Consider the following 23,766-nt stretch of genomic DNA (forward strand, 5'->3'; position numbering starts at 1 on the left):
TTTCCAAAAAGGTTCTTTAATAAATAGCGGCAAACTGACTGACTTTAAAAACATCAGTGGCTTTTTGAGGCTATACTATCTTTTTTTTTTTTGCTGTGGAATCTGATCACCATTTCTAGATACAACAAACAGGGCACAGGTTACAGAGAAGGTGCTTAGATTAGTCAAAGCCACACCTTAATATAACTCTTCACAAATGTAAGCCTCTGTGTAAGGCGCATCACAGTTATGACATTTATCAAGGCCCTTTTTGTGGAGAATTTCAAACAGGTCAATGAAATTGTGACAAACAAAGGGAGAAGAAAGTCTGTTTGAAATGTTTGGACAGACAATATATCAGTTGATCCCACAGATGATGCCAGAATGTGAACTATTTCCTTTTAACTATAGATGGCAGATAGCAGAAAGCATTGGCCCCCCACACACATACATCCGTAGTAAACATCCCACATGAGCAAACACAAGGACAGACCTGGAAGTCCGTGGAGGGATCTAGACACACTCTGGGGCTATCAGCTCCCACCCCTCCCCCCTACACAGACCCATTTTCTCTCTCCGTGGCTACGATGAGTGGTGACGGGTCTCTGTTTTTACATTATCTAAGTGACAACCACTGGAGGTCCTGTTGTGCTTCTAGGATCATACTGTCCATGCCTTGCAGTCCGTTTCCCCCCCAATGTTTCCATTTGTGGTTTTCTTTGAACTGCTACTGTACAAACAGTATACTAAAAGCCATGATGATACAGCAGCAAGCCACCCAGGGACTCTTCCGCTCACCTGGATAAAATAAATAATGTAAAGTTGAAGGCCGCCCTGTTTTAGCAACAATTAATTGATAATGCAAAAAAAAAAAAAAACAACTTAATGTAAAAATCTTACACTTACCTATTCTGGCACACTTCCAGAAAATTCCTAGAAGCCTAAAAGATAAAATAACAAAATAAATTACAAGCAGGAACAGTTTTTGGATCCATTTATTGTACTGGTTTTTAAAAGTTAACCGTTCTTTTACTACAATAAAATGCTGTGATATTAAAAGCTAAGAAAAGAGGCTGGGTGGTGTGTTTGATATGTCAAAGTAGTAGATACAGTTACTGCTTGTCAGACCTCTGTAACAACTTTACATGAGAACTGTGATCGGCTTTCCCGGGCCATCAGATGTCCATTTCCATGTAAGGAGTGTGTGCAGTGGAAAAGAGGGGGACAGCAGACAAGTCTTATTATCTCTTGTGACAGCTGAGGCGAATGTGGCATTCCAGGCCTTCACTTTTCTGATGTGTCTGTCGGCCTGTGTCAGGGTGTGTGTATGTGCGTGTCTGCAAGTGTATCTGTAGAGCACACTCTTTTATTGACTTAGAATAGCGCAGGCTTAAAAGATCCATGTTCTACATTTTTTGGTGTATGTACACCTTTTTTTACACGTTCTTAGAATTTGCCAGGAGATGGTATTTCTCTCGGATTCTAGGCCTATTCCTACCACACAGTAATTATTTGCATAATGTGTGGCACCAACTCAACACAAAGAATGGCTCACGCCTCTGACAACGACTCAATCAAGAGTGAAAACCATTAAATTTTCCCATCTGTCACTCTCAGTCTCATGAGTTTGTCTGAAGAAGATGTCCCTCCCTGCTCCAATGGTGTGTGTGTGTGTGTGTGTTGTGTGTGTGTGTGTGTGTGTGTGTGTGTGTGTGTGTGTGAGCAAGTGAATGTGTGCGGCTGTTCCTGGGCTGTGCCAGACTTATTAGAAGTGAATCATGGAGTCTGTATCCAAGAATTATAATGATGAAAATGTAGGCCTTCTGCTATTTTACTCGCCTCAATGGGAGCGTCTTATTAGTTAAAATAATAAGCAAGTGTCCTCAGCAGCTTCAGTGAGTCACAGAAAGATGGATCATTTAAAATTGTAGGTGTTGTATACACATAAACTGCTCTCGTAAACTACTAATAATCAACTGTTAAAATGAGAAATGTTGATGATGACAGGACCTTGTAGAATGGAACAGAGTGTGTGGCAATTATATGAAATACAAATACAAGTTATCATTGCCTTAGCATGACCAAAATTATCGGATTAAATTAGGATGTCCTGCAGCTTAGACTTAGTACTTTGTTTGGGGCCATTTTTAATTTTAACTGCTTCTATGTATGCCAGGACAAACCCCAACCACCAATCCTTCTATACTGAAAATGATTAAACTGCATGTAAAACATAATGATAAACTCTGACCTTCCTCATTTAGAATTTACAGTATCACGATAATACACTTGACATACATTATATGAACAAATACTAATAATAAGGTAAATAAATTAAGAAGAGAACAAGCTTTGGTTCATGTGTGTTGAAGTACTGATGGAAGCAACACAGCATGTTGTTGGTGATGAATGTATTGAGTCTGGTATAACATTGTGTCCCATTCAACGAGACAAAGACAGGTATCTGAGCAGTCAATTTATCACTGGAAATACTTCAATAGCAGCTTCACTGTCAGGTATCTTCAATAGTATCTGATCATACCCAGTCTTGTTCTTGTCTAGCAGGCTGGGAGCCAGCGCTCTGAGGTAGGCACAGGTACAGATCAGGAGGAGAATCACGGTTAGCAGTGACTGGAAGTTGAAAATGGCCGACTGCAAGATGAAGGAGAATTGTATATTTAGTACACACGTGATAGAATAGGGCAGCTTACCAGCAATACATCATACAAATTAGAACCACTGAATTCACTGTAGTTAACACTGATTACATGCTACTTGTAGCGAGGAATGTTGTTGAACCAGCTGTTTCTGGTGGTGTGACAAAGAAGTGGGGTGGCTGTGTAGATAGTCAAAGACTGTCAAGGACTCAGTGCCAGACGGGGGGACAGACAGCATGTTTTACATTGACTGTGTACTAGAATAAACAAGGGAAAATTAGGAAGATAATGAAATGATAGTTCACCAAGTACATTGGCAAAGTTAGCCCTTCTATGTTTGGGTATAAATTAGTACGCCTGTTGTTTAACAGACATGTTATGTAAAGTTAGAAAATTGGTTTAAACTGCAAATTTCCACTGGAGTGTAGCTCAGTTGGCCAGAAATCCTGGACATCTCACAGAAAAAGCCGTGGATGCTCAGAGTTTTAATCAACTGCTTTTGTGAAGAACTCTGATTTGTTTTAGTTGTCTGAAGGTGAAATGTTCTTCCTTAAATCTTTAAGGAGATTTTTGTTTATTAAGAAATATACAAAATGCATTGGCAATTAAGACATAATTAGACATTTTGGTCATGGACTTTGAATCTGATGAATTTTCTTCTGAACTGTATATTACGATTCGTTATGCGGCCTGGCTGATGTTGCTTAAGTGTCTTGTAAGCCCATATGGACTGAGGACCACAGAATGGTTCAGGACACCTAAATAAAAGTTAATAGTTACTTAATTAGTAGTTAATCAGGCCTACATTATATTACATTACGTGGATTTAGCTGATGCTTTTATCCTAACTAATTTTCAACATGTTCATGTAATATTATTCTGGGAGGATCTCATACACACCCTTAACTAGAAAACTAGACATTTTGTACATAGTGATGGTGTATGATGATTTCTGCCTGTGGCCATTATCTATCTTTCCCTGGCTGTATTTCTTGATGCCAATAGGAGCATGGTAGCAGGTGCCGGGCAGAAATGAGCCAATCACCAGGGTTGGTGCAATAAATAGGTGGACATTAGAGTTCTTCTTCGTGTTTATTGCATGGGTTTCTTGCTGCTACATGTTTTTATCAAAATGAAAACAAAGCTAATAAACTGTCCGCTCGTCCTTAAGATTTCAGCTCAATAAGGTCTTCGTGGAATAATTAAGGTACGTACTTACTGTCTACTACTATCACACACACACACACACACACACACACACACACACACACACACACACACACACACACACACACACACACACTCCCTGAACTGCGGTGCAACGACGTGGCACTTGAAAACATTGCGGTGCTCGCGTTCATCGTCCTCATTAATCAGGAAGAACTTCAACCTTTTGGTACCAAAACGACTCGCGTGGATACATGCCCGTAACTCACACGATGATATCAATAAATAATATAATGTTATTTAAGGACAGAAACATACTGCGATAGCTAGATTGGCTAAACTCTTAGCCTATTTTAGCTAGCCAATGCTAACTAGGTGGTTTAGCTTTTTGCTATACGTCCTGCTAAACACTAGCAACTGGTGCTGTCACAGCGTATTGCCGACACATATTAGATGTAGAATATGTGTTGTAGTATAATGCTTAACACACGCCGTAGACGAGCAGAAGCACTTGCTAAATAAAAACAAGCTTACCATTTTTGTTGTGAGTCAAAGCCACATCACACTTCCTGCTCCCTGGAACTTACGTAACCTAAATCAAAGACGTCGTTACGTATTTTCACGCAGTGCGCCGCAAAACTCGTGCGCTGATTGGCTGAAAGCGCGAGAGTTGAAGGTTGAAACTTCTGTCAAAACTGTCAACAGAGAGAGAGAGAGAGAGAGAGAGCAGCATCGATCACAGTTTCATTCAAAAATTGCTTCGTGTGGACATCGCAGTAGTTAGCGCATTACCGTAAGTCTTTGGAGGAAAATGTGAACATCCACACAGACATTATACATTATAGTGGGGGTTTTTTTGTCCGCCTGTTACCACTGTAATATTCAAGCAGGGCGGAACCACTGCAGCACGTCTAAGACTCGGCGCCTTGCCGTTAAAGGAGTATCATGTGCACTGATATTACTACCATAGCTTTATTTCCACTGGGGAAGGCAATATTAGTAGTAAGCTAAACGTTACCTAGTTAGACACATGATTACACACATAGACAGCACTTGCAGAACCCAGAAGGTGGGTATGAATATTAATAAAATCTGAGGTATTGTGGGGAAAAAAGGGGGGCAGTGAATATCTGTATCCTTAGCAAAGGGAGTGCTCAAACACTCAGAAAATGAATAGATAGAAATATGTACACATATTTGGTGATTACAGCTTATTACAGGATTTGCTTGAATTATCTTTTTTCTCAAAATTGTGAAATTCTTTTGGATTTTTTAAAGTGGGTCAGACAGAAATTTCAACATCACCTTGGGGACTGGTTACTTGGAATTTTAATTCATTTAAATGTTGTAGACGTTGCAATTAAGCAATTATAAAAACAATCCTTGGTGTTAATCTTACTGACAAATGTGACTGTTGTTGATAGGTCGATAGCCTAATAGATCTTGTTCTCTCTTGGTGACGTAGGACTGAAATTTTTGTGGTTCACTTTTCTTTCAGTGTTTTCACAATGAAGTCCCCTCCCTCCAACCAGCCACGACAGCATCTTGATTACATTTAAAGCATGTTTCATAAATCCCCCTCGACCCTTCATTCTCAGACACTCCTAGAGAGCTCTTCATGTAAAACGAAATCTGTCAGATTGTAAACCACACATAAATCATGTTTTGCATACTTTATTACAAGAGTGCGGATGGAAACTGGGTGTAAAAAGCGACTAAGTCTTCGAATGGAGTGTCTTAAGAGCAAAAGATGAGCAAGTGTACGCTTTAAACAGTCTCATATTCCTCTTAATGTGATTAGGTTTTATAGTTTACAGTGCACTGACCAATTTAGGCTACAGCACAGTACATGCATGCCCGATTACTGCAAATAGTCTCAGTATGTGAAATCTTGTTCTGTTTGTATGAGAGATGATACCAGGTCAACCTTTTTTGTATGACATTTATAAGTCGATGGCAAGAGTAAAACTTTCTTAAAGCAGTGGTAGATGTTTGTATGAGTTTATAGTAATACTGGAGGGAAAATGGTCACTCTATGCAGTTTTGACCCTCAAAGGAAAACGTGACTCCTGCAAACTGAGAGAGCAGATGCAAATGAAAGTGAGGCTAATTACACCACCAGTGTTGTGCTGTCACAGGTTGTGCCAGGGTCTCTATACTTTTACACAACCATAATCTGCGCTGAGAATTGCCTTGCATTTGTGTCTGAGCATGGCTTAGGTTTCCTCAACTGTAAGTTATTCCTATGTGAATATTGGAGATGTGAAAATAACCTGTTATTGTGCTGCAGAATCCAGGGTTAGCATGTTGTTACAACATTATACGGAAGAGCTGAGGTCAGGAGGACGAGCATTGCAGGCTAGCAATGTATGTTTGTTTAAAAGGATTGGCCTCTTGAAATTAGTCATCTCTTCAATGATTTGAATGCAGAGCTTTAGTTGGCGTGGTTGCTGTTCGGCTGTGGCTCACTCCTGTTTGTTCGAGTAGATTGCACACTACTTTTTCTTTGCAAACAGTGGTACGGTTTCTGTTCTAAAATGTGTTATTGACTGAAGTAATATTTACTGCATTCCTTGTGTGATTTCACTTGAATTTAGATGTAATTTAATTTTAGTGACTTATTGCACTACACTACCATATATTTCTGTGAACAAGGACTCCATTAGGTTGGTTTGCGGTTACAGTTATTATTCCAGATTATGTCAGAGGTGTGTGTTCACTCACTTAGTAGGGTATGCTGTTTTGACCACATTATCCACTAAAAAGACACATTGCCAGTGATGTTAGATATAGGTCTGACACTTGTTGTCACCAATCTCAAATGCTTTGGTTGGCTAAGACATCTTTAAACCTATAAGGAGTTCTGGAAAAAAAAGGATTGTCTCTGCATGTAGGAGAAGGCACATCTTGTCATACAGCACAAGACGGAGCATGACCCTGACCCATTACTACTACATCATAGTCTCATCTGCAGGCAGTACTAAAAGTGTCCATGGTTAAATTTTAGTGTTTTTTCAAACCTGGTCTTTATGTTGATGCACCCATCAGTCAGGTTACGGTGACACTTCATTAACTCTGCCCTACATGAGGATGGTATATTCCAGTTTGGATAGATTCTTAGAAATATATTTTAGCCTACAGGCCATCATTTACTTTAGCATGTTGTATGTTTGCATCCTATTTGTCAAGTGGTTTAAGTACCTGGAAAGAATAATGGATAAAATGCTACGACGCAGTCTGCTGCTTTACTCCTTGACTGATCATGATGACAGTGGACAAGCCAAAGAGTTCTCCTTATCATCTTTAATACAATACAATAAACTATTGTATTGGGGAGAGCATGAGGGGAAAGTCCAGTGAAAGGACAGTGAAAGGACAGTGAGAGGACTGGCCTAATTGTCAGGGCCCATTAAAGAGACAGTTAACTGCCTTCTACTTCTTCTTCTACTCTGTATGAACTCATTTAAGACACAAAATGCATAATTAGAGGCTCTCTTTGTGACTCATTTGCTTAGCACTTCCTTCCCGCAGTTATGTCGTGCAGTTTTCATATGTGGCAATGCTGAAGAAATGACAATGAAAAGGTTGAGCAAAAAATTACAGAGGGAGTAAGAAAAGAGGATAAAGGCAGTGTGTCAAAGCTGTAGGGGAGTTTAAGCTGATGATTTAAGCGTTCTAGTGATTGTTTCTGTCGATCAAGTAACTGAACAGGAAGACTTTGCGACCGACTTTGAAGGCTTTGCGCGGCTCTCCATTCCTGAAAGACAGCACTGTTTATTTAATTGGAGTGTCCTTCTGTCATTACCACAGGGTCATCGTCCCTGCACAACAGATGTTACAGTAACTAATGAGTAGCTGGGCTCACTTTATGAGGTTAAAGTTGAACCCTTCAGCTCCCTCATCTTGTTCAGCCCCTTCGTCGAGCCACACCCCTTTTTGAAGCACAAAGGGTCAACTTTAATCTGTTGCGAGTTTCTTTATGGTGTGTGTGTGTGTTTGCGTGAGTGTGTGGAGAGGGCATATGTGTGTGTCTGTGTCAGATCTCTGCTGTATGTCTTACTTTGAATAACCTTGACCACCTGCTCTGTCAGCGTATATGGTGGGGACACAGGCAGAATGTCAAAAAAAACGCGCTGTCACGTCCTAACTTATAGCAGTGTCCGAAGGCGCTCATTTTCATTTTTTCAAACATGTCCAGCTTGGCTAACTGCCAATTTAGTTGTCCTTTTCCCTCCATCTCAACACACTTTGCCCTGTAGTTAAGCAGGGAAGATATCCAACTCACCTCTCACTTCACGTGGAAGCACTAATCATATGTTCTGGCTTGGATATCCGTAATCAAGTAAAAGTTTCAAAAAGAGTCAAGCTCATTGAGAAGAAAAACATATGTGGAACCAGTAAATCAAAATGACATTTAAGGAACAATCTCATGGATCATATTGGTAAGCCCTAGATCAAGATCTTTTGTAACAGATCTGTTGAACATAGGCTGTCTCTGGCAGGAGTTTGCAGCTGTGAGTCATTTAGCCAAGACATTTAGCCTGAGGCCAAGGTGACATTACTAAACAAGCTTGCTCAGTACGCTCATTGAACAGTAGCAAATTATGATTTAGTTTCAGAGTATACAGTACTTCAAAGGGCATGGATCCCACAGGTTTTGTTCATTGTGGTTTGGCATGGCCATGGATGAATTAGCCTACTAGGTTGTAGCAATAGATAATTGTTATCTCCTTCCTTTGCAGTATCATTGGTCTTAGCTTCTTTTTTTCAAACATTATGGCTCTTCTGGATATGTCATATTTCTTTTTATTTACAGTGTAACAGTTTTAATGGTTGTCACAAAGCTTTGTGAGTTAAAATTCATTCTCGAGTAGATGTTTCCAGGCTTAAATCTTGTTGTGCAAAGATGTAGTTGGCTGAGAGTTGGCTCAGATGGCTGAGTGAGGTTAGGATATTCAGAATCACTTTAACAAATATGTGTGCTGTAGGTCTTCAGACAAATGTACCCACTGAATAAAATCTGACAACAACAACTGGGCCTTTTCAGTAATATTCTCCCATTTATCTTTAACAGCATGTAATTACCTTGCTGGTGGTCAGAGAGCCCACACTCTCGCACAAAAACCTGCCAAAACCTGTTAAACTCCATGTGGTTCCTCTGACTCAGAGAGACCCCCATTAAAGACACACGCAGGGACATTTATTACTAAATCTAAGTAGTAAAACAATGAGATGCATTGATGCAACTAAAAGAGTAACACAACTGTATAACGTCAAAATGGACTGACTGGAGGGCTGTCTCCGAAGGAGGTCCTAGGACCAAATAATAACTGTAGACCTACAAAATATCCTGAGCACAATGCAATGGGCTTATTGCTGGAAAAATGAATCACAATGGCGCCTTGTTAAGAGATTCTTAAGAGTTTCTTAATTCCCATGTTTGATTTTGTGCAGGTCATGACTGGTACAGTCCGACAGATCACTGTAACTACTGATCCAGACACCCCCTACTTCCTGCGAGTGGACTGGGCTGTAGACCTGGGTGCTGGGTTCACATTAGCTCTCACCGATGGCAACTCAGCATGGATCGGAGAAGGTAAAGTACATCAACGCATCAGGAGTCGAGGACCACCCACATTATTTTTTTTATATAACTTACCTATTTAATTATATTAAGGCTTAAAGTTTTGCATAAATAAGGACGCAGCCACTTTGAGTGACAGGAGGGTGCCATCAGAGGTGGCAGATCTCAGCAACCAGGCTTCATTCAGCTTGCCTCAACTTTACTCACGCTCCACGTCTGCCCGTTTTTGTATTAGCCTGAAGTTAGTGAAATCAGGCATTGCCAGGATGGCGACGGCTGGAGTCACCATACTTTGATTTTCACACTGGTTCTTCAGAAACATATGGTTGACGTCATGGATAATGCATCTATACAGTCTATGTGCAACACAACAGCCTCATGCCACGTTTGTCATGATTTTAGCTACAACTTTTGCCCTGTATGTACTATAAATACTTACATCTTTTGACCGTTGACTAGACTGGGTTGTCACATTAATCAGACTGTCCAAACTAAGTAGGCACCTGGCTGAACCACCTCACAATATTTGAACTGTTGGTCCTTTAACCGGAGGGACAGCAATGACCTTGTTTTATCATCCCTCTTCACCCCTGTACTGCAGCTTACAGGTGTATAAAGTAGATTAAACTCTACAAGGCTTGTCTTTGTATGTGCATGTCAGTGTTCTGTGTGTGTGTGTGTGTGTGTGTGTGTGTGTGTGTGTGTGTGTGTGTGTGGTTACATATACACGTGAGTACAATTTCTCTGGAAGGACACCTGGAACATAACTGCTCCCTCGTTCTCTATTGCTGTCCATCTGCAGAGTTGACAGGCAGAGATGGGGTTGTGACAGCTATGCGCAGGCTTCTGGGTCGTCAGTGTTTCTGTGTTTGATGTGTTAATTGGGACCCTCAACCCCGTGTGAACAGCTGTGCAACAGCTGATGACATTCCCCATGGTTTCTCTGCATGCTTCCTTTTAAATCCGCTTTCACATGCGTCCATGCATTGCTCTACATAATTAATGTTTTTAGTTTTGCTTTTCAGTCTGCTATCACCTCTTTGTCCCGGGTCCCGTTTCTCTCAACTGCACAACTTTAAAATGCTGCAAAAATGATAAAAATGCCTTTTGTGTGTCCAGTTTCAGAAGATGAGGTGACAAGAGAAGCCAATGATATGGGAGTCACAACAGAAAGATATGTTGAGGATCTTCTTCAAGCACTAACAGGATGTGAAGGAGGACAAGGGGGAGGAAGGACAGGAGGCGACAAAGAGGTGTATTCTTTCCACTTCACTCCAGATCACGGTCGTCTCTCGTATCAGAAGATATGTAATGACATCTCGGTGAGCAAAAACTTTGGGTAGATTTTTGTTGTTACCGTTACCAGTATGGTCTAGGCAACAAAACTTTTACATTTATAATAAACTTTAAACAGATGCTCAAGCAGCAGCTTTACAGAGAGACAGCAGCTGCATAAAAAAAAAATCAGCATCCTCATTTATTTCAATGCGGCCAATACAAAAATGCAGGGCTGTCTGGGGAAAAAAGTAGAGCTTTGGTCGACTCCTAGCAGTGCAGTGGCCTCTGGCATGTTGTCAAAGCAAGAGCACATTTCTGGTAGATCACTTTGTAATGTGAATTCCATACTTCTGCTGGCTACCTTGTGATGGTTGTCTGATAAACCGGCAAACTGGTGAAATTATTTTTTAATAAGCCTTTCTGGGTTGTATTCCATGGTCTCTAAAATACCTTGGATGAAGCAGGACATGGACGTGCAGTTTTAAACTGCTTACCTGCTTACTTTTGCCGACATATGGCACATGGTTGGACTAGAACAGCACCTCTAAAACTGGCTCTGTAGCTGGCTCATTTGCTGGTGTTGGGTGCTTTGCATCATTGGTCAGAAACACATCATAAATGTAGTAATAAAATCTAGGGGTTGAAGTTGCAGATTGCAACTAACTGAGTACCACTTGCCCTCCAAGCATGTAGGAGAAACAATGGTGGCTACAAATAAAAAAATGCAATGCAAAAGGCCCTATGTTTGGTTTGTTCCTTCTGGGCTACTGTAGAAACACGGCGGTTCAACAAACTGCTCTGTCTGTAAATAAAACAGGTTCATTCAAGCTAACAAAAATGCAACGACCTTTAACTTACCAAAAATAAAAACAACTACCGATGGACTGATAGTCGATGTATTCGTCCAATCACCCAACGCTAGCAATGAACCATCTAAAAGAGGTATGTCTCTTTGAAACTCTTTGAACCTCAAGTGCTTTAGAAAGTAGATCTGAAGATCTATCAGTAGTTCACCCTTGAATTCCACAACATCGTACACTTCCCTCATGTCACTGTTCCCTGAGGAGAAATGCATCTAACGGCATACAACAAAATAGAAAGGAAGTCTTATATTTTACAGGGGGCTGTTAAAAAGATAAGGTTTATAGACTCCCTACATTATAGCAGCATTAGAAAGGCTTGTTTGCCTTCAGGTCCCTGTGGAAAAAGGCACAGATAGGAATCATTTCAGTTTGTTACCAGTCATCCAATAGCAACAGTATAAGCTAGTTGTCTAATTGCCTTAGCTCATAAACGTTTAGAGAAAAGGGTTTGTTAAATGATAAGGTGGAGCTAGTTTGAGTTAATGTAAACAGTCAGCTCCACACAAAAAAGCGCATCTCTTGACAAAAGCTGGAAATGTTTGGACAGAGACATGTAAGGCGATTGACGTAGTTCACGGTGAGTGGCAGGTTTGATGGAGTACAGGTCGTGGTTCTTTCTGTGGATTTCGGTGTTATTCTTCCAACAGGGAGAGGATGCTCTTGCCTCCAGGGAACAGGTCACTCGGGGTCCTGGGACTGCTGTGCAGGTAGAGGAGACCAGAGGGAGAAGGCCAGGGGGTTAGGAACACTGTAGAGACCATAAAACACTGATTTATGGACAAGGCCGTCCCCATCTAACAATGTTAAACAACAGTTGATTAGAGCCCTTTTCTTTTCTGTCTCCAACTCCCTCTGGCTTTCTTTGTCTCTATGAGTGTGGGCCGTGTATACAAGTGTGCCTATGTGTGTATGTGTCCGTGTCCAGACATGTGTCAACATACTGTTGGTTTTAGAAGGCTGTCAGCCTTTGGGTGCCATACTTGACAAAATGGTTATTTCCACTGTATGTGACTCAGAGAGTGCAGACCTCCACCAAAGCCAGTTATCCAATCTTCTATGATATGCAAACCTGCACACCATTCGTTGTAATTACTCTGGGTTCAGGCAGGTCTGAAAATTCCAGATCAAATCCTTGCTTATTTCTGCATCTGCTATTTACTTGATTTCTGCATCATTTCTGCTGTATTTGTTTCTACAGTGATGTTTGAGTTGGCTGTTTTGTTGTATATTTAGTCATGGCACAGGTACGCAACAAATTCAGTTCATTTTGCCATAGGAAAGAAAAATAATTAATATATCCGCCCTGTTATTTGGATCCACTCCAAAATCTAATGTGTTATTTAAAGGCCCATACTGAACCTTTCCACCAGATTTCATGAAAATCGTGCCAGTAGTTTTTCTGTAAGCCTGCTGAGGGACAGAAAAAACCACAAACAGCACCAAAAACACAACCTCCTTGGTGGAGATAATAAATGAAATGATGATATCAAGAATTGTAAAAAACTTTCTTTCAGACTCAGAGACACATACAGATACAGGTACACAAGATTTCCCAAATGTTTCCCAGTCTAAGTTGAACTGTTAAAGGACCAGTGTGTGGGATTTAGCGGCATCTAGCAGTGAGATTGCAGATTGCAACCTACTGAAACCCCTTGAGTCAACCAAGCATGAAGGAGAAACTATGGAGGCCGTGAAATATAGAAATGTAGAAACACGCCAGCGAACCTGCTCCCTCTGTAGATAAAAACGGCTCATTCTAAGGTAACGAAAACACAACTACTTTTATTTTCAGGTGATTGTACACTAATGAAAACATTAATATTATATTCCATTTATTACATACTAAATTCTACAACTTAAATTTAATAATAGATAAATTAATCTAATGAACGGTATTCCCAAATTAAACAATTTCACTGCTTTTGACATGATGCAAATGCACTCTCTTTTGTTTGTGTAGGTGGTGTTGTTTTTTTGTACAGAGAAAAGTTGATGCCAAAAAGAGCAACAAGACCACACAAAGTGACTGACAGTGGCCCGAATCTGTCCAGCCCCAAGTGTGCTTTTTAAAAATGTAATCCATGCTCGCATTGTTGCTCACAGTAATCATCGCTGTGTGCAGTATGTGTGTGGTAGACACAAATCTAAGAATCCTGGGGGGCTATTTGCATTAAGTGCAAACTACCACTTTTGTCTAACACCTGCTTCTTTTCTTCTTTTTTTCCTTGCTCTCCCTCATTTGCCTTTTATTTTTTTTAACATGTCAGAGGTTAAAAAGTGGAACATATTTTCCCAGGCAGATAATTTTAGGGTGCAGAAATGACCAAAAATGAGGCGAGTTTCCTTTGGGAATAGAAGAAAGGAGGTTAGAGACAAAACAGGTGGTGAACTTAACCTGACAATATTTTATGAATATGACCCCAGAAGTTGTAATGATGGCGGTAATTTGGGTGTTTGTTGTTAAACTACTATTAAGCAGGTGTTTTACATGGCTAAGTCAGACACTATCTCCTCCTTAATGTGTATTTAAGTACCAATCTGTCATTGGTGGAAAAATAAATATTCTAGTAACGACACTTGCCAATACAGATGCGTATGGTCTTGCATATTAAGGACATTGGAGCATTTCAGTGGAATTAACAGATCATGTACGTCTGTTTAGGACTACCTTGATTTGGCTCTCAAATATGACACAAACAATTTTGAACTATATATTTTTTAAATAGTGTAAATTCAATGATATGAGTTGATTACGCAGTTGTTCTATGGTACTTTAGTGTGGTTTACTTAATTTAACACCACTCAGTTATTACCTTTGTTGCCTCTCCTTTTGCTTAATACAAAGTTTTGTGAAACATTATTGCATTATGTGGTGCTGTGACAAGCTGCACAAGGGCCACACAAATGTTGTATCAATTATCCAGAGGCTTCCTGTTTTTTAATTAATGATCGCTCTGCCTCCGAGTAGCACTTACGGCTCAGTTATTGCTTCAGACCATCTTCGATCCGTGGAGACTGGGACTCTAATTCTTGATAGTTGTGGTACTTGAAGCCACATGATTCTGGAGTGGATGAATGTGACACTGATTGTCCCATGTTTTATGTTTGTTAAATAAAACTTGTGTTTTAGTTCACTGGGGAATCCTTGACGCCCGCCACAAATTTTTACTAGGGTAGTCCATGTTTTCTTATTCGGCAGTGTGAAATTATAAAACATGTGCTTGTGAGTGTGTTTGCACTAGGGTTGGAATGATTCACCAGATTCACAGTTTGGGGGTCACAGTTCTTCTTAATTAAAGGAATAGAATACATTTTTAGGTATTTTTACATAAAAATGCACATTATTAATCACATGCACGACTGCATATCTTTTACTGTAAACCCTCCCAGTGCTTTAGTTATGGATTTTGTCCTTAATCTGCATGGAGAGCATAAATGCTGCAGGGAGAAGGGATTGCTCTTTACTACCAGTCTCTCTTTCCATCATTGTCACAGGTAACACTACATGCTTAATGCTCCTATACAGCAGACGAAAAACAACGCTGGCAGATCCTCTAAATGTCGGCTACTCTGTTTGTCCATCATTACCAAGCGTTATTGACAGCTGCACTCTACACTATTAGGTATCAGCGAGTGAGTAAGTGACACTGTAAAATAAATACAATCTACCAAATAAGAAAGGAATTGATATAATGAGCTAGAAACAAAGAGATTGCAGGTACAATTATGACAATACATTAATAGGTGACCTATGTCTTTCCGAGCAACTTTTTTTGAAACTTTTATCATTTGTTGAGGACCTGTTTTGCTTCCTTTTCCCTTTCTTTTTACATTTTTCCCACCATGCTTGGTGGCAGATTTTCATGTTTCCTCTCTTTATTTTTGTGTCCTATACCAAACATCATCAAGCAATGTATCTAATAGCATACCTCTCCACTGTTTTAAATGAAGATGTCTAGTTCACTGTGCATATAATTTGCCGTAATAATATGTTGGAAAAAAACTAGAAAAGCTACAAACTGGAGATAAATGACAGGATGAGAAGTCCCTTCATCTGGTTGTACAAAACAGAAGTAGTGTACATATATTCAGCCTTTGATTCTCAATTAATTGTGAAGCTACTCATTTCTGTATTGAAGAAGCTGTGACACTGGCATGTAGGTTTAGAGCTAATGTCTTCAAATTATTTGTTCTGACTAACAGTGAAAACAACAAATAATTTCCAATTAAATATAAACTGAGTAAAGCAGCAAATCCTGACATTTAGGTAATTTGACTGATCCTTTCAGGGCTACTATGGAATCATTGACTCATAGAGCCTCCCCATTGTGATTTTTCACTGTCATCATCTGCTTACATCATCTGTAAGCTAATGTCAAGGAGCACCATCTGCTGGCATCTGATCTTTTTAACGACATTCGTTAATTTTAACAGTGGTCATGCTTCGATTGGCCAAAACAGAAACACAGACGAAACCCTTTACAATTTTCCAATCCCATGAAGTGACCAAAATGCTTTTATTGTGGTTTTTGGAAAAAAAATTACATAAAATCCGCAATCCTCCAAACATCAAAAGCAAAAATTAGAACAAATTGGTTACACGTTTGGCTTTTCATGTCTGGGAAATTGTAGAACAAATGGCCGCCAGATTTGTGTCCTGACCGCATTGAAGAGTCTGACCCACCGACGCATCTCTCCTGCTGTCCCCATCGGCAAGTTCCACCTCGCAGTAGCTTTTCACTGATTTGTAGTCTGCCTATCTGGTTGATGTTTGCAATATTAATGTGAGCGAACCTTAATAATGTATTTCTGCCTTGCTACAAACATCTCTGAGCCCAGTAGTCTAGACCAGTGGTTCTCAACCTTTTTTGTGTTTGATAAGATGTAGTTATTCAATAACTGTCTTTACTGTACATTGGCAGATTAACACTGAAGAATGTGAAATCTATGAACAGAATAGTCATTTGTATACATTCTCTCACTGGGATAACAGCCAGTCAATTAAATAATGGTGAATTTAAAACATTTCCCATTTTTTTGGGGACCCTGAAGACCCCAGGTTGACTTGAGAACTACTGCTCAGTGAAATTCAGTTTATACCCCCCCCCTATCTGCTTTCAAGTTGGTTCTGTGCCTCTTCTTGCCTAGATTGTGTTTATGGGAACATTTATGTTATCGGGGAAGAACCTGCTGCTGTCGCCTCTCACTTCCTGCTCTTTATCTGGCCTTACGCCTCTGCACGGCGGACAAGAGAGCTGATGGGACAAGCAGATCTCTGCTCAGTGCCCACACTTCCCATACTGAGCACACTTGCCCACCCTTGAACACTGTCTCTTTGTCACCATGTACACAGTGCTCACCCACTCACTTCCCTGTTCCCTTGGACACAATAATGATTTCGAAATAGAAAAAGAACAGAAAAGGGGGATTGGATCATGGACATATTCACTATATATCTCAAATGAAATAAAATATTAATAATATATGTAAAAATATTAGGTTTGTTAGCTAATGAGATTGATGAATATACCAGAGATATTTAATCTTAAAATGTCAGTGATGCCAACTTATTATAATATTGAGTAGTGCTTATTTATTAATGGGGGTTATTGTCTTGTGCTCTTTGGGAATAAATGGTGGGTTTGGTCTCCCGCAATGTGTTGGACTGTGTGATAAGGAAAGCTTTGTGTCCTCTGTGCCCACAGTGTGTGGTATGGTATCATTTTCACTGGGATTGTGTTCTTTTGGCTTTGTCCTCCTCACCTACGTCCCCCCTTCTCCATGGGTTCGACCTTATGGTCTGGCTAGCTGTCTGGAGACACACACACAAACAAACAATTAGACCACACACACATTGGGCCATGTTGTAGTGTCGGACAAACTTCTCCTGAAACTAAAATTTTACATTCACATATTTGGCTAAATCCGTTTGATTTGTCTCTTTTGATGAGGTTGTATACAGTTCATATATGTTTCCTTCCGAAGTTGATTTTTCAAGGTTTTCCTCTTTGTTCAGTCTTACCCTGTAATGTTGGCTGCATTTATCTTTTAATTGTCATAAATTAGCCCTCCCTGTCATATAAAAGGCATATGTCAAAGGCTCTTAGAGGCTGAAACAACAGCTATCAACAATTACTTTTTTTATTGTTGTTTTAGTCAAGTAACACAGTAGAAAAATGTGGCAGTGGGTCGTGGATCACAGACAAACAGTCTGACCTCCCACACCTTGGCAGAGGCTGGCAGCAGCATGCAGGCTGACCTTTAACTTTATCTCTGTCTCAGGAGAGAAGCAAAAGCTCAAGAAAATAAAGGGAGCTTTTTAGCCCCTTTCTGTCTTTCAACAAGGAACTTAAAACATAAAAAAAAACACTCATTGCTATCTATCACTGATATGTTAAAAGAAATGAGCATGCCACTTGCTTACATTTTCAGATTTATATCTTGTTTAGCGCATCCTTCCGGTGTCTATGCTGCACAGTAAGCTAAAGGTAAACCTTTGGTGATCTGGAATTCATGTGTTTACAACAGTACGTCTTCTCAGAAGCCCTGAAAGTAAAGACAGTGAAACACACAACCTTTGGTATTTAAAGAAGAAATAAACAGCAGCTGAGTGTTATTTCCAATGTTAATCCAGTAAATAAGGGTTGTGCTTCCAGCAGTTTAGATCTCTGTATCTGGTGTCTTAAACTGGCAATGCCATGTTAACATGCTGGTCAGGAAGATTTATGGTCTTAAATGGTGTCAGTGGGTAAAACTTTGATGACAAAGTTTGACAAAATCCCAGTCATTATAATGGAGTGAGACTTGTACAGTAAATGTAGGACATTACAACATTCTTTGAAGTGTGGAAATATTAGTGTACACAGCATGTCAGAGTCCAAAGCCTTCACATTATCCTTTCTCACGTGGCTGATTTACTGCCAAATGACTTTACTCTGGAGGAGATTTAGGCACAGGTAGCAAGAGGTAGGAGAGGGGTCTGAGGAGAAGATGGAAGTGAGGTTTGAGAAAGGTTTTCACTGTTGTCACCCATTGCTAATTGTGCAGCTCTGCATGTGTGCATATAGATAATGATGTGTAGCCTACTGCAGTGTGCAAGTTGTTACATCTTTGAAATGGACATGACTTGCACTCTATTCAAATTCACAATCATGAGGTCAAACATAAGTCATTCTTACTGAGCTTATTCAAACACTACTCTCGCAGTTTCTTATTAATGGTGAACCAACTTGCTCACTGAACACTGAATTACGACTATGTCAGCTTGTTGAGACTCGTGAAGCTCAGTGTCACACAAATTCCCTTTAAATCCCTGAGAGGAGCCTGCATTGGATCATTGTGACATCCAAATGTTGCTCTAGATTTTTTATGAGTTCCTGGGAACCTCATCCTCTTTAGATCCTGGGTGGTCTCCTCTGTATCCCGGTCCTATTAAGTGGACTTTTGTTAAATCAGTGATTTCCTTGTTATGATCAGACTGGGCACTATAGGCAGGTACTGAATAAGCGTGTCACTATGCAAAGAGATTTTTACAGAATTATCTCTTAATCTATATTATTTTTATTGTATGATACTGGATAATGGAGTCATTATCTTTTAGGGGTCAGTCAGTCAGTCTATAAATTCACCAAGCAGGGTTTTTGAACACAATTTTTGGATTGGTTTTCTTATCCTGCGCTCAAAAAGCACTTTGAGGACGCTCATGAGCGAGCCCCTGTGCTCATGGCATGCATTTTGCATATTGCAGAGGGGGGTGATGTCATCATGTTGGTGGCGTTCAAGACCCTAAAAGAAGACAAGAAAAGACTAAAAACTAAAAAGAGTCTAAAGCACGGAACTTGCTTTGACTGGGGGCCAAAAATGACGGGAGGCCAGGGGTCAGTTGATTAACAAAAAGTAGTAATATTTATCAGATAAAATGAATAAATATTAGGATTATTGATGACTTCAGAGTTGTAATCTTAATCTTAAACTTCTGACCTTATGGTGGTGCTAAAATTAAAAAGTCAGTGGCTAACCAAAGTCATTAGAATACATGGTCTTGCAACCATGTATATGTCTGTACAAATGCCTGGATTTTTGTCAGTCTATCTAGTAGATCTTGCACAATTTCACTGGATCAGTGAAACAATTGATCTGATGCTAAATTCAGGGGATCACCAAAGTTATTAGTAATTGTGATTTTAGCTGCTGTTTTTTGCTGCTGTTACAAAGGATATGGCAGAACATAAATAGTAATAGAGTTAATATTGCTCTTAGTTTAATGCACAAATTATTGCTGAAGAGTTTAGCAAAGTGAGAGGGAGGAGAGGGGAAGAAATATAACATTGGGAGAACGAGAACCAAAGAACAGATTGAGGACAAGTAGGCTAAGGTTGTGTAGCTGTGGGAGCGATGTGCAGCGAATGTCCACTCACTGAAACATGTTCAGGTTCACCAGTGAAGGGGAAAACAGCTGTGTGACCTGCCAGGACAGCATCTGTCTGTGTTTACAAAAATGACAAGTATTTTATGAGAGCTTTTGAAGATGGCGGCTTTATTACAGTGGGTCTGCGACCCCGACGCAGCCCAGTGAAGATTTAGCACCTCATCACCTTCTGGTTTCCCAGTGCATCACAAGCAGTACTTCTGTGTGTGTGCATGGGAGAATCACCAAGGCAACAGGCAAACAAAGATCGTGCAGATATTTGAAAATATGCTTAGCGTGGCAGCTTTGATTGGCAGACACTAACTCCAGGTCGAACGGTGAAGATGTTCTGTGTTTAATTATAACTTTTAGCTGTAGATTCGGACCTAGTCTGCCTATTTAAAAGTGGACGGCTGTGGTGGAATTTAGAAAATTTAACACATAAACTAAATGTTGAAAAAGCAAATTTCCATTTCTGTCTGTTGCCCGCTGCAGTGCCTCAGCCCTACTCTGTGACTTAGTGCCAAAATGCAAACCAAATGAGGAATGTTTTATTAGATCTGAAGCCTGTCTGTGATTCCAAATAGTCACCGGCAAGATGCAACAGAGAGGAAACTGTGTGCTCACTTGCATAGTTTACTGGTGACCAATGAATTCATCCTGTATTTCTCCTAGACAGAAGAAAACACCTCATCAGCTTAAAAAGTCTCCTGCTTCAAAGAAAATGTGATGTAATGGTTTGTTGCACCTCTATATTGCTGAGCTTCTTGGGATGACGTTAAGGTGCAAAGTCATTTTTCACGGAAGCTGATTTAGATGAGGGCATCATGTTATTGCCTTAAATCCATTGCTTTAGGTTTCTTGCTCCTTACTCATGTGGTGCTAGATGTACTTTTTAGCTAGATAACTTCCTCCACCCTCTCCTAGAGGATCCCCAGGTACTCCAGGGGCATCTTGGAGACGTAGTCTTAAATCTGTCCTGTTGTCTCCTCCCAGTCGGGCTTACTCAAAGGGAGGCAACCCAGAGGTTATGCTGACCGTGTTTCATGAACTATCTTAACTGTCACCTGTCAATGCAGATGATAAACGGTTGAGTTCTGAGGTCTTCCCACATTGCTGAGCTTGCAGAATGTTCATGAATAATGAACCTGCAGAGAATACGTTATTGCCTTCAATATGAGCTAATATTCATGCAATTTTGAAACGTAATAGTCCAGTCTTATTTGATCTCTCTCTTTTTCCTTCTCCTTTTTTCTACTCGTCTTTCCCTCCTTTCTTCAGGTGCACTTGGGTTCTGTGGAGCTCCAGCCAGCTCCAGACCCTCTAGAGCTTAACCGGGAGATGATTGGCCAGTCCCTAAAGCACACTACTGATCTGGAGTCAGACAACTGCAAGCTGCTGGATGAGAACCGCCAACTGAAACAGGAGCACCAGAGAATACTCAGAGAGTGAGGATGAGGAGGAAAGCAGCCATGTGTTTTGTGCCAATGGATCATAATGTGTGTTTATGAAAGAATATGTGCTGGAGAGCAAATGTCAAGTTCAAACAGAAAATACCACAGATCCTAATTTTCTTAAGATGTTTAGGGCTGTTATTTATTTGTTGATTGTCTTGTTTGCATGCAAGCTCTCTTTGCTTCTTAAGTCACGCTGCCAGCTGTTTATATGCACAGCAATCACCCAGTATGACATCATCACTGATCACCCAGTTGAGAGTATTGCGGGTTCCACCCAGTGTTGCAGGCTGGGCTTGTAATTTCTCAGAACTAACTAATGATTCCCTTCTATGTCCTTCATTTTATATATCCCTGGTGCTTCTTCCCAAATAGCATTTTTTAATTGTTAATCTGCTTCTTCTTCCCTAGACAGACGGCATGTTTGTGCAGGGTGGAGGCTTCAGCATCATTCTTATTAGCAAACTGTCAGAAAGCAATTAAAACAAGTATTTTCAGCTTTTAAAACAAGTATTTGTCTGCCTGTGTCTGCATGCGTGTCCATGTACCAGTAGGAGTCCCTTTGCGAGCATGCGTGTTTGTGCGCATACATTGGTGCCTGTGTGTTTTTCTCCCCAGGCTGGAGCAGCAGGTTCGGGATAAGGAGATTCTGGAGAGGGAGCTGTACTCGCGTTTTGTCATGGTGCTGAACGAGAAGAAGGCCAAGATCAGAGGCCTAAACGATGTTCTTCGCCAGCTCCAACAGATCGATGACCAGCAGAGAGACGAGGACGGGAGACGAGGGTCAGCATGGCGTGGCTTCCTTTAACTCTAAGTTCTAATACAACCATTTTATGTTTTACATACTTTCATTTTTTATTCACAGGGTTTACCTGTTTATAAACATATGTGGTCATTACATAATCTTCTGGGTCTGATAAATGCAACCAGGTGTTGCCTTGAAGTACAGACACTGATTCATCTATTAGAGAATTTATGTCAAATATTCACACATTTACATTTCAACCCATATGATCATTACTCCCACATTTAAGAAGCTGGAACCATGAAATGTGTTGTTTTCTTGTAGAGGTACTACTTCTGTAAAATTTGATGAGAAATGCTTTATAGTGTAATTTTTTTATTAAGAGTAAATCAACATATTTAGGTCGTCGCTTTGGTTGCACACTTGTATGTTTCCAAGCAGGTCAGCACAGTGCTGTCAAACCCGCGTCTGTGTTTGCCACACCTTTGGCTTCTGCAGAACACAGACGGTGGCTAATTTGTTTTTTTTTACTCGCCTGTGTTATATCTTCCATCATTGCAGGGCACAGTGTATGGATGGAAGATTTTACTCATAATTGTTGCTTATGTGTCTGGCTTTGCCACCATCCCTTGTGGTCAATAATATAAAGTATTGAATGATGATTACCCAGAGGTTTTTGCCAGCATAGTAAAATGAGATGCTGTATTTTCTAAAGCATATCCATGTGCAAACTCTTTTCTTCTTTGTTTTTCCATCCTCTCCCTTACACACCACACACACACACACACACACACACACACTGTTTTTTTTTTTTTTGCATTAAAAAAAAACCTCTCAATCTTTCCTTTAGTGACAATGACACAACTCATGGTGAAGATGACAGCCAGGACAGAAGAGATGAAACAGTTCAGAGCATCCATCCATCACAGGAGCAAACTATCCTCATCACAGGTGTGTCTGTGTGTGTGTAGGGTTAGGAGTGCAATTTGTTTTGTTTTGTTTTACTTATGAGAGGGGAAAGTACCACCAAACCCATGAAATAAACCAATGTCTGCCAACTCTGAATAAATAATTGGGTTTTATAAATGAGTAAGTGTTTTCATCTTCGCCTGCATCAGAATATGTTGCAACGGCAATATCAATGATAATAATAACCAGACTGAAACATTTCCTTGTCCTCTAATTTCTTAGAATGAAATAATGAAGGCTTTTCTCAAGGGGTAAGGCAGGCCACTCGTTCACAACATATTAGAATGTGTTTGCGAGTTAACACACGTTTGAACACAGTGTAAGCCTCATCAAGTATCATTTTAAGATTTTAGCTCTGCATATTAAAGCATGAACACAAAGCTACCAGATGTGGTAGAATATGGGGCCAAATAAGCTAAACACTGAGCACTGTAGGATGTGAGGGTTTCAGAAAGTAATTTAAAGGTTTGAGTCTCTCTTGATATAACTCATTTAGAACTTTCTCATAGGTCACCTTTAGAGATTTACTGTTACACACCATCACTCACACACATTGTGCTCCAATATTCCACTTACTTGCACATGCAACATGTTGTGGGGAGTGCAAGTATTGAACATGGCAAAGTTTTCACCCATTCCCGGTACTCGTGATGTCATAGGTCA

At 40.2% G+C, this 23,766-nt stretch overlaps 2 protein-coding genes across 4 annotated transcripts in view; one reads left to right on the forward strand and one right to left on the reverse strand.

Annotated features, from left to right (window-relative positions):
• tmem167a (transmembrane protein 167A) lies at positions 1 to 4,435 on the reverse strand. The gene is made up of 4 exons (XM_051422743.1): positions 4,338 to 4,435; positions 2,522 to 2,631; positions 886 to 920; positions 1 to 777 (listed from the first exon to the last, which is right to left on the reverse strand). Exons 1-4 carry the CDS (start codon positions 4,338 to 4,340, stop codon positions 707 to 709), a joined length of 219 nt encoding a protein of 72 aa, XP_051278703.1. The 5' UTR covers positions 4,341 to 4,435; the 3' UTR covers positions 1 to 706.
• The window catches only part of LOC127376133 (DNA repair protein XRCC4-like), a 25,792-nt gene continuing 5,746 nt past the window's right edge, over positions 3,721 to 23,766 (forward strand). The window contains exons 1-6 of one of the 3 annotated variants that reach the window (XM_051422742.1): positions 3,721 to 3,843; positions 9,258 to 9,399; positions 10,507 to 10,709; positions 21,217 to 21,383; positions 22,008 to 22,172; positions 22,985 to 23,085. In XM_051422742.1, coding sequence (XP_051278702.1) covers positions 9,261 to 9,399; positions 10,507 to 10,709; positions 21,217 to 21,383; positions 22,008 to 22,172; positions 22,985 to 23,085 — 775 coding nt within the window. In that variant the 5' untranslated portion in view covers positions 3,721 to 3,843; positions 9,258 to 9,260. Of the gene's footprint in view, positions 3,844 to 4,457; positions 4,597 to 4,778; positions 4,873 to 9,257; positions 9,400 to 10,506; positions 10,710 to 21,216; positions 21,384 to 22,007; positions 22,173 to 22,984; positions 23,086 to 23,766 lie in introns of those variants that run through there. The other 2 variants (XM_051422741.1, XM_051422740.1) reach the window with 2 other exon arrangements.

This window comes from Dicentrarchus labrax, unplaced genomic scaffold (genome assembly GCF_905237075.1).
Source record: "Dicentrarchus labrax unplaced genomic scaffold, dlabrax2021, whole genome shotgun sequence".
In the NCBI taxonomy this organism is placed as follows: domain Eukaryota; kingdom Metazoa; phylum Chordata; class Actinopteri; family Moronidae; genus Dicentrarchus; species Dicentrarchus labrax.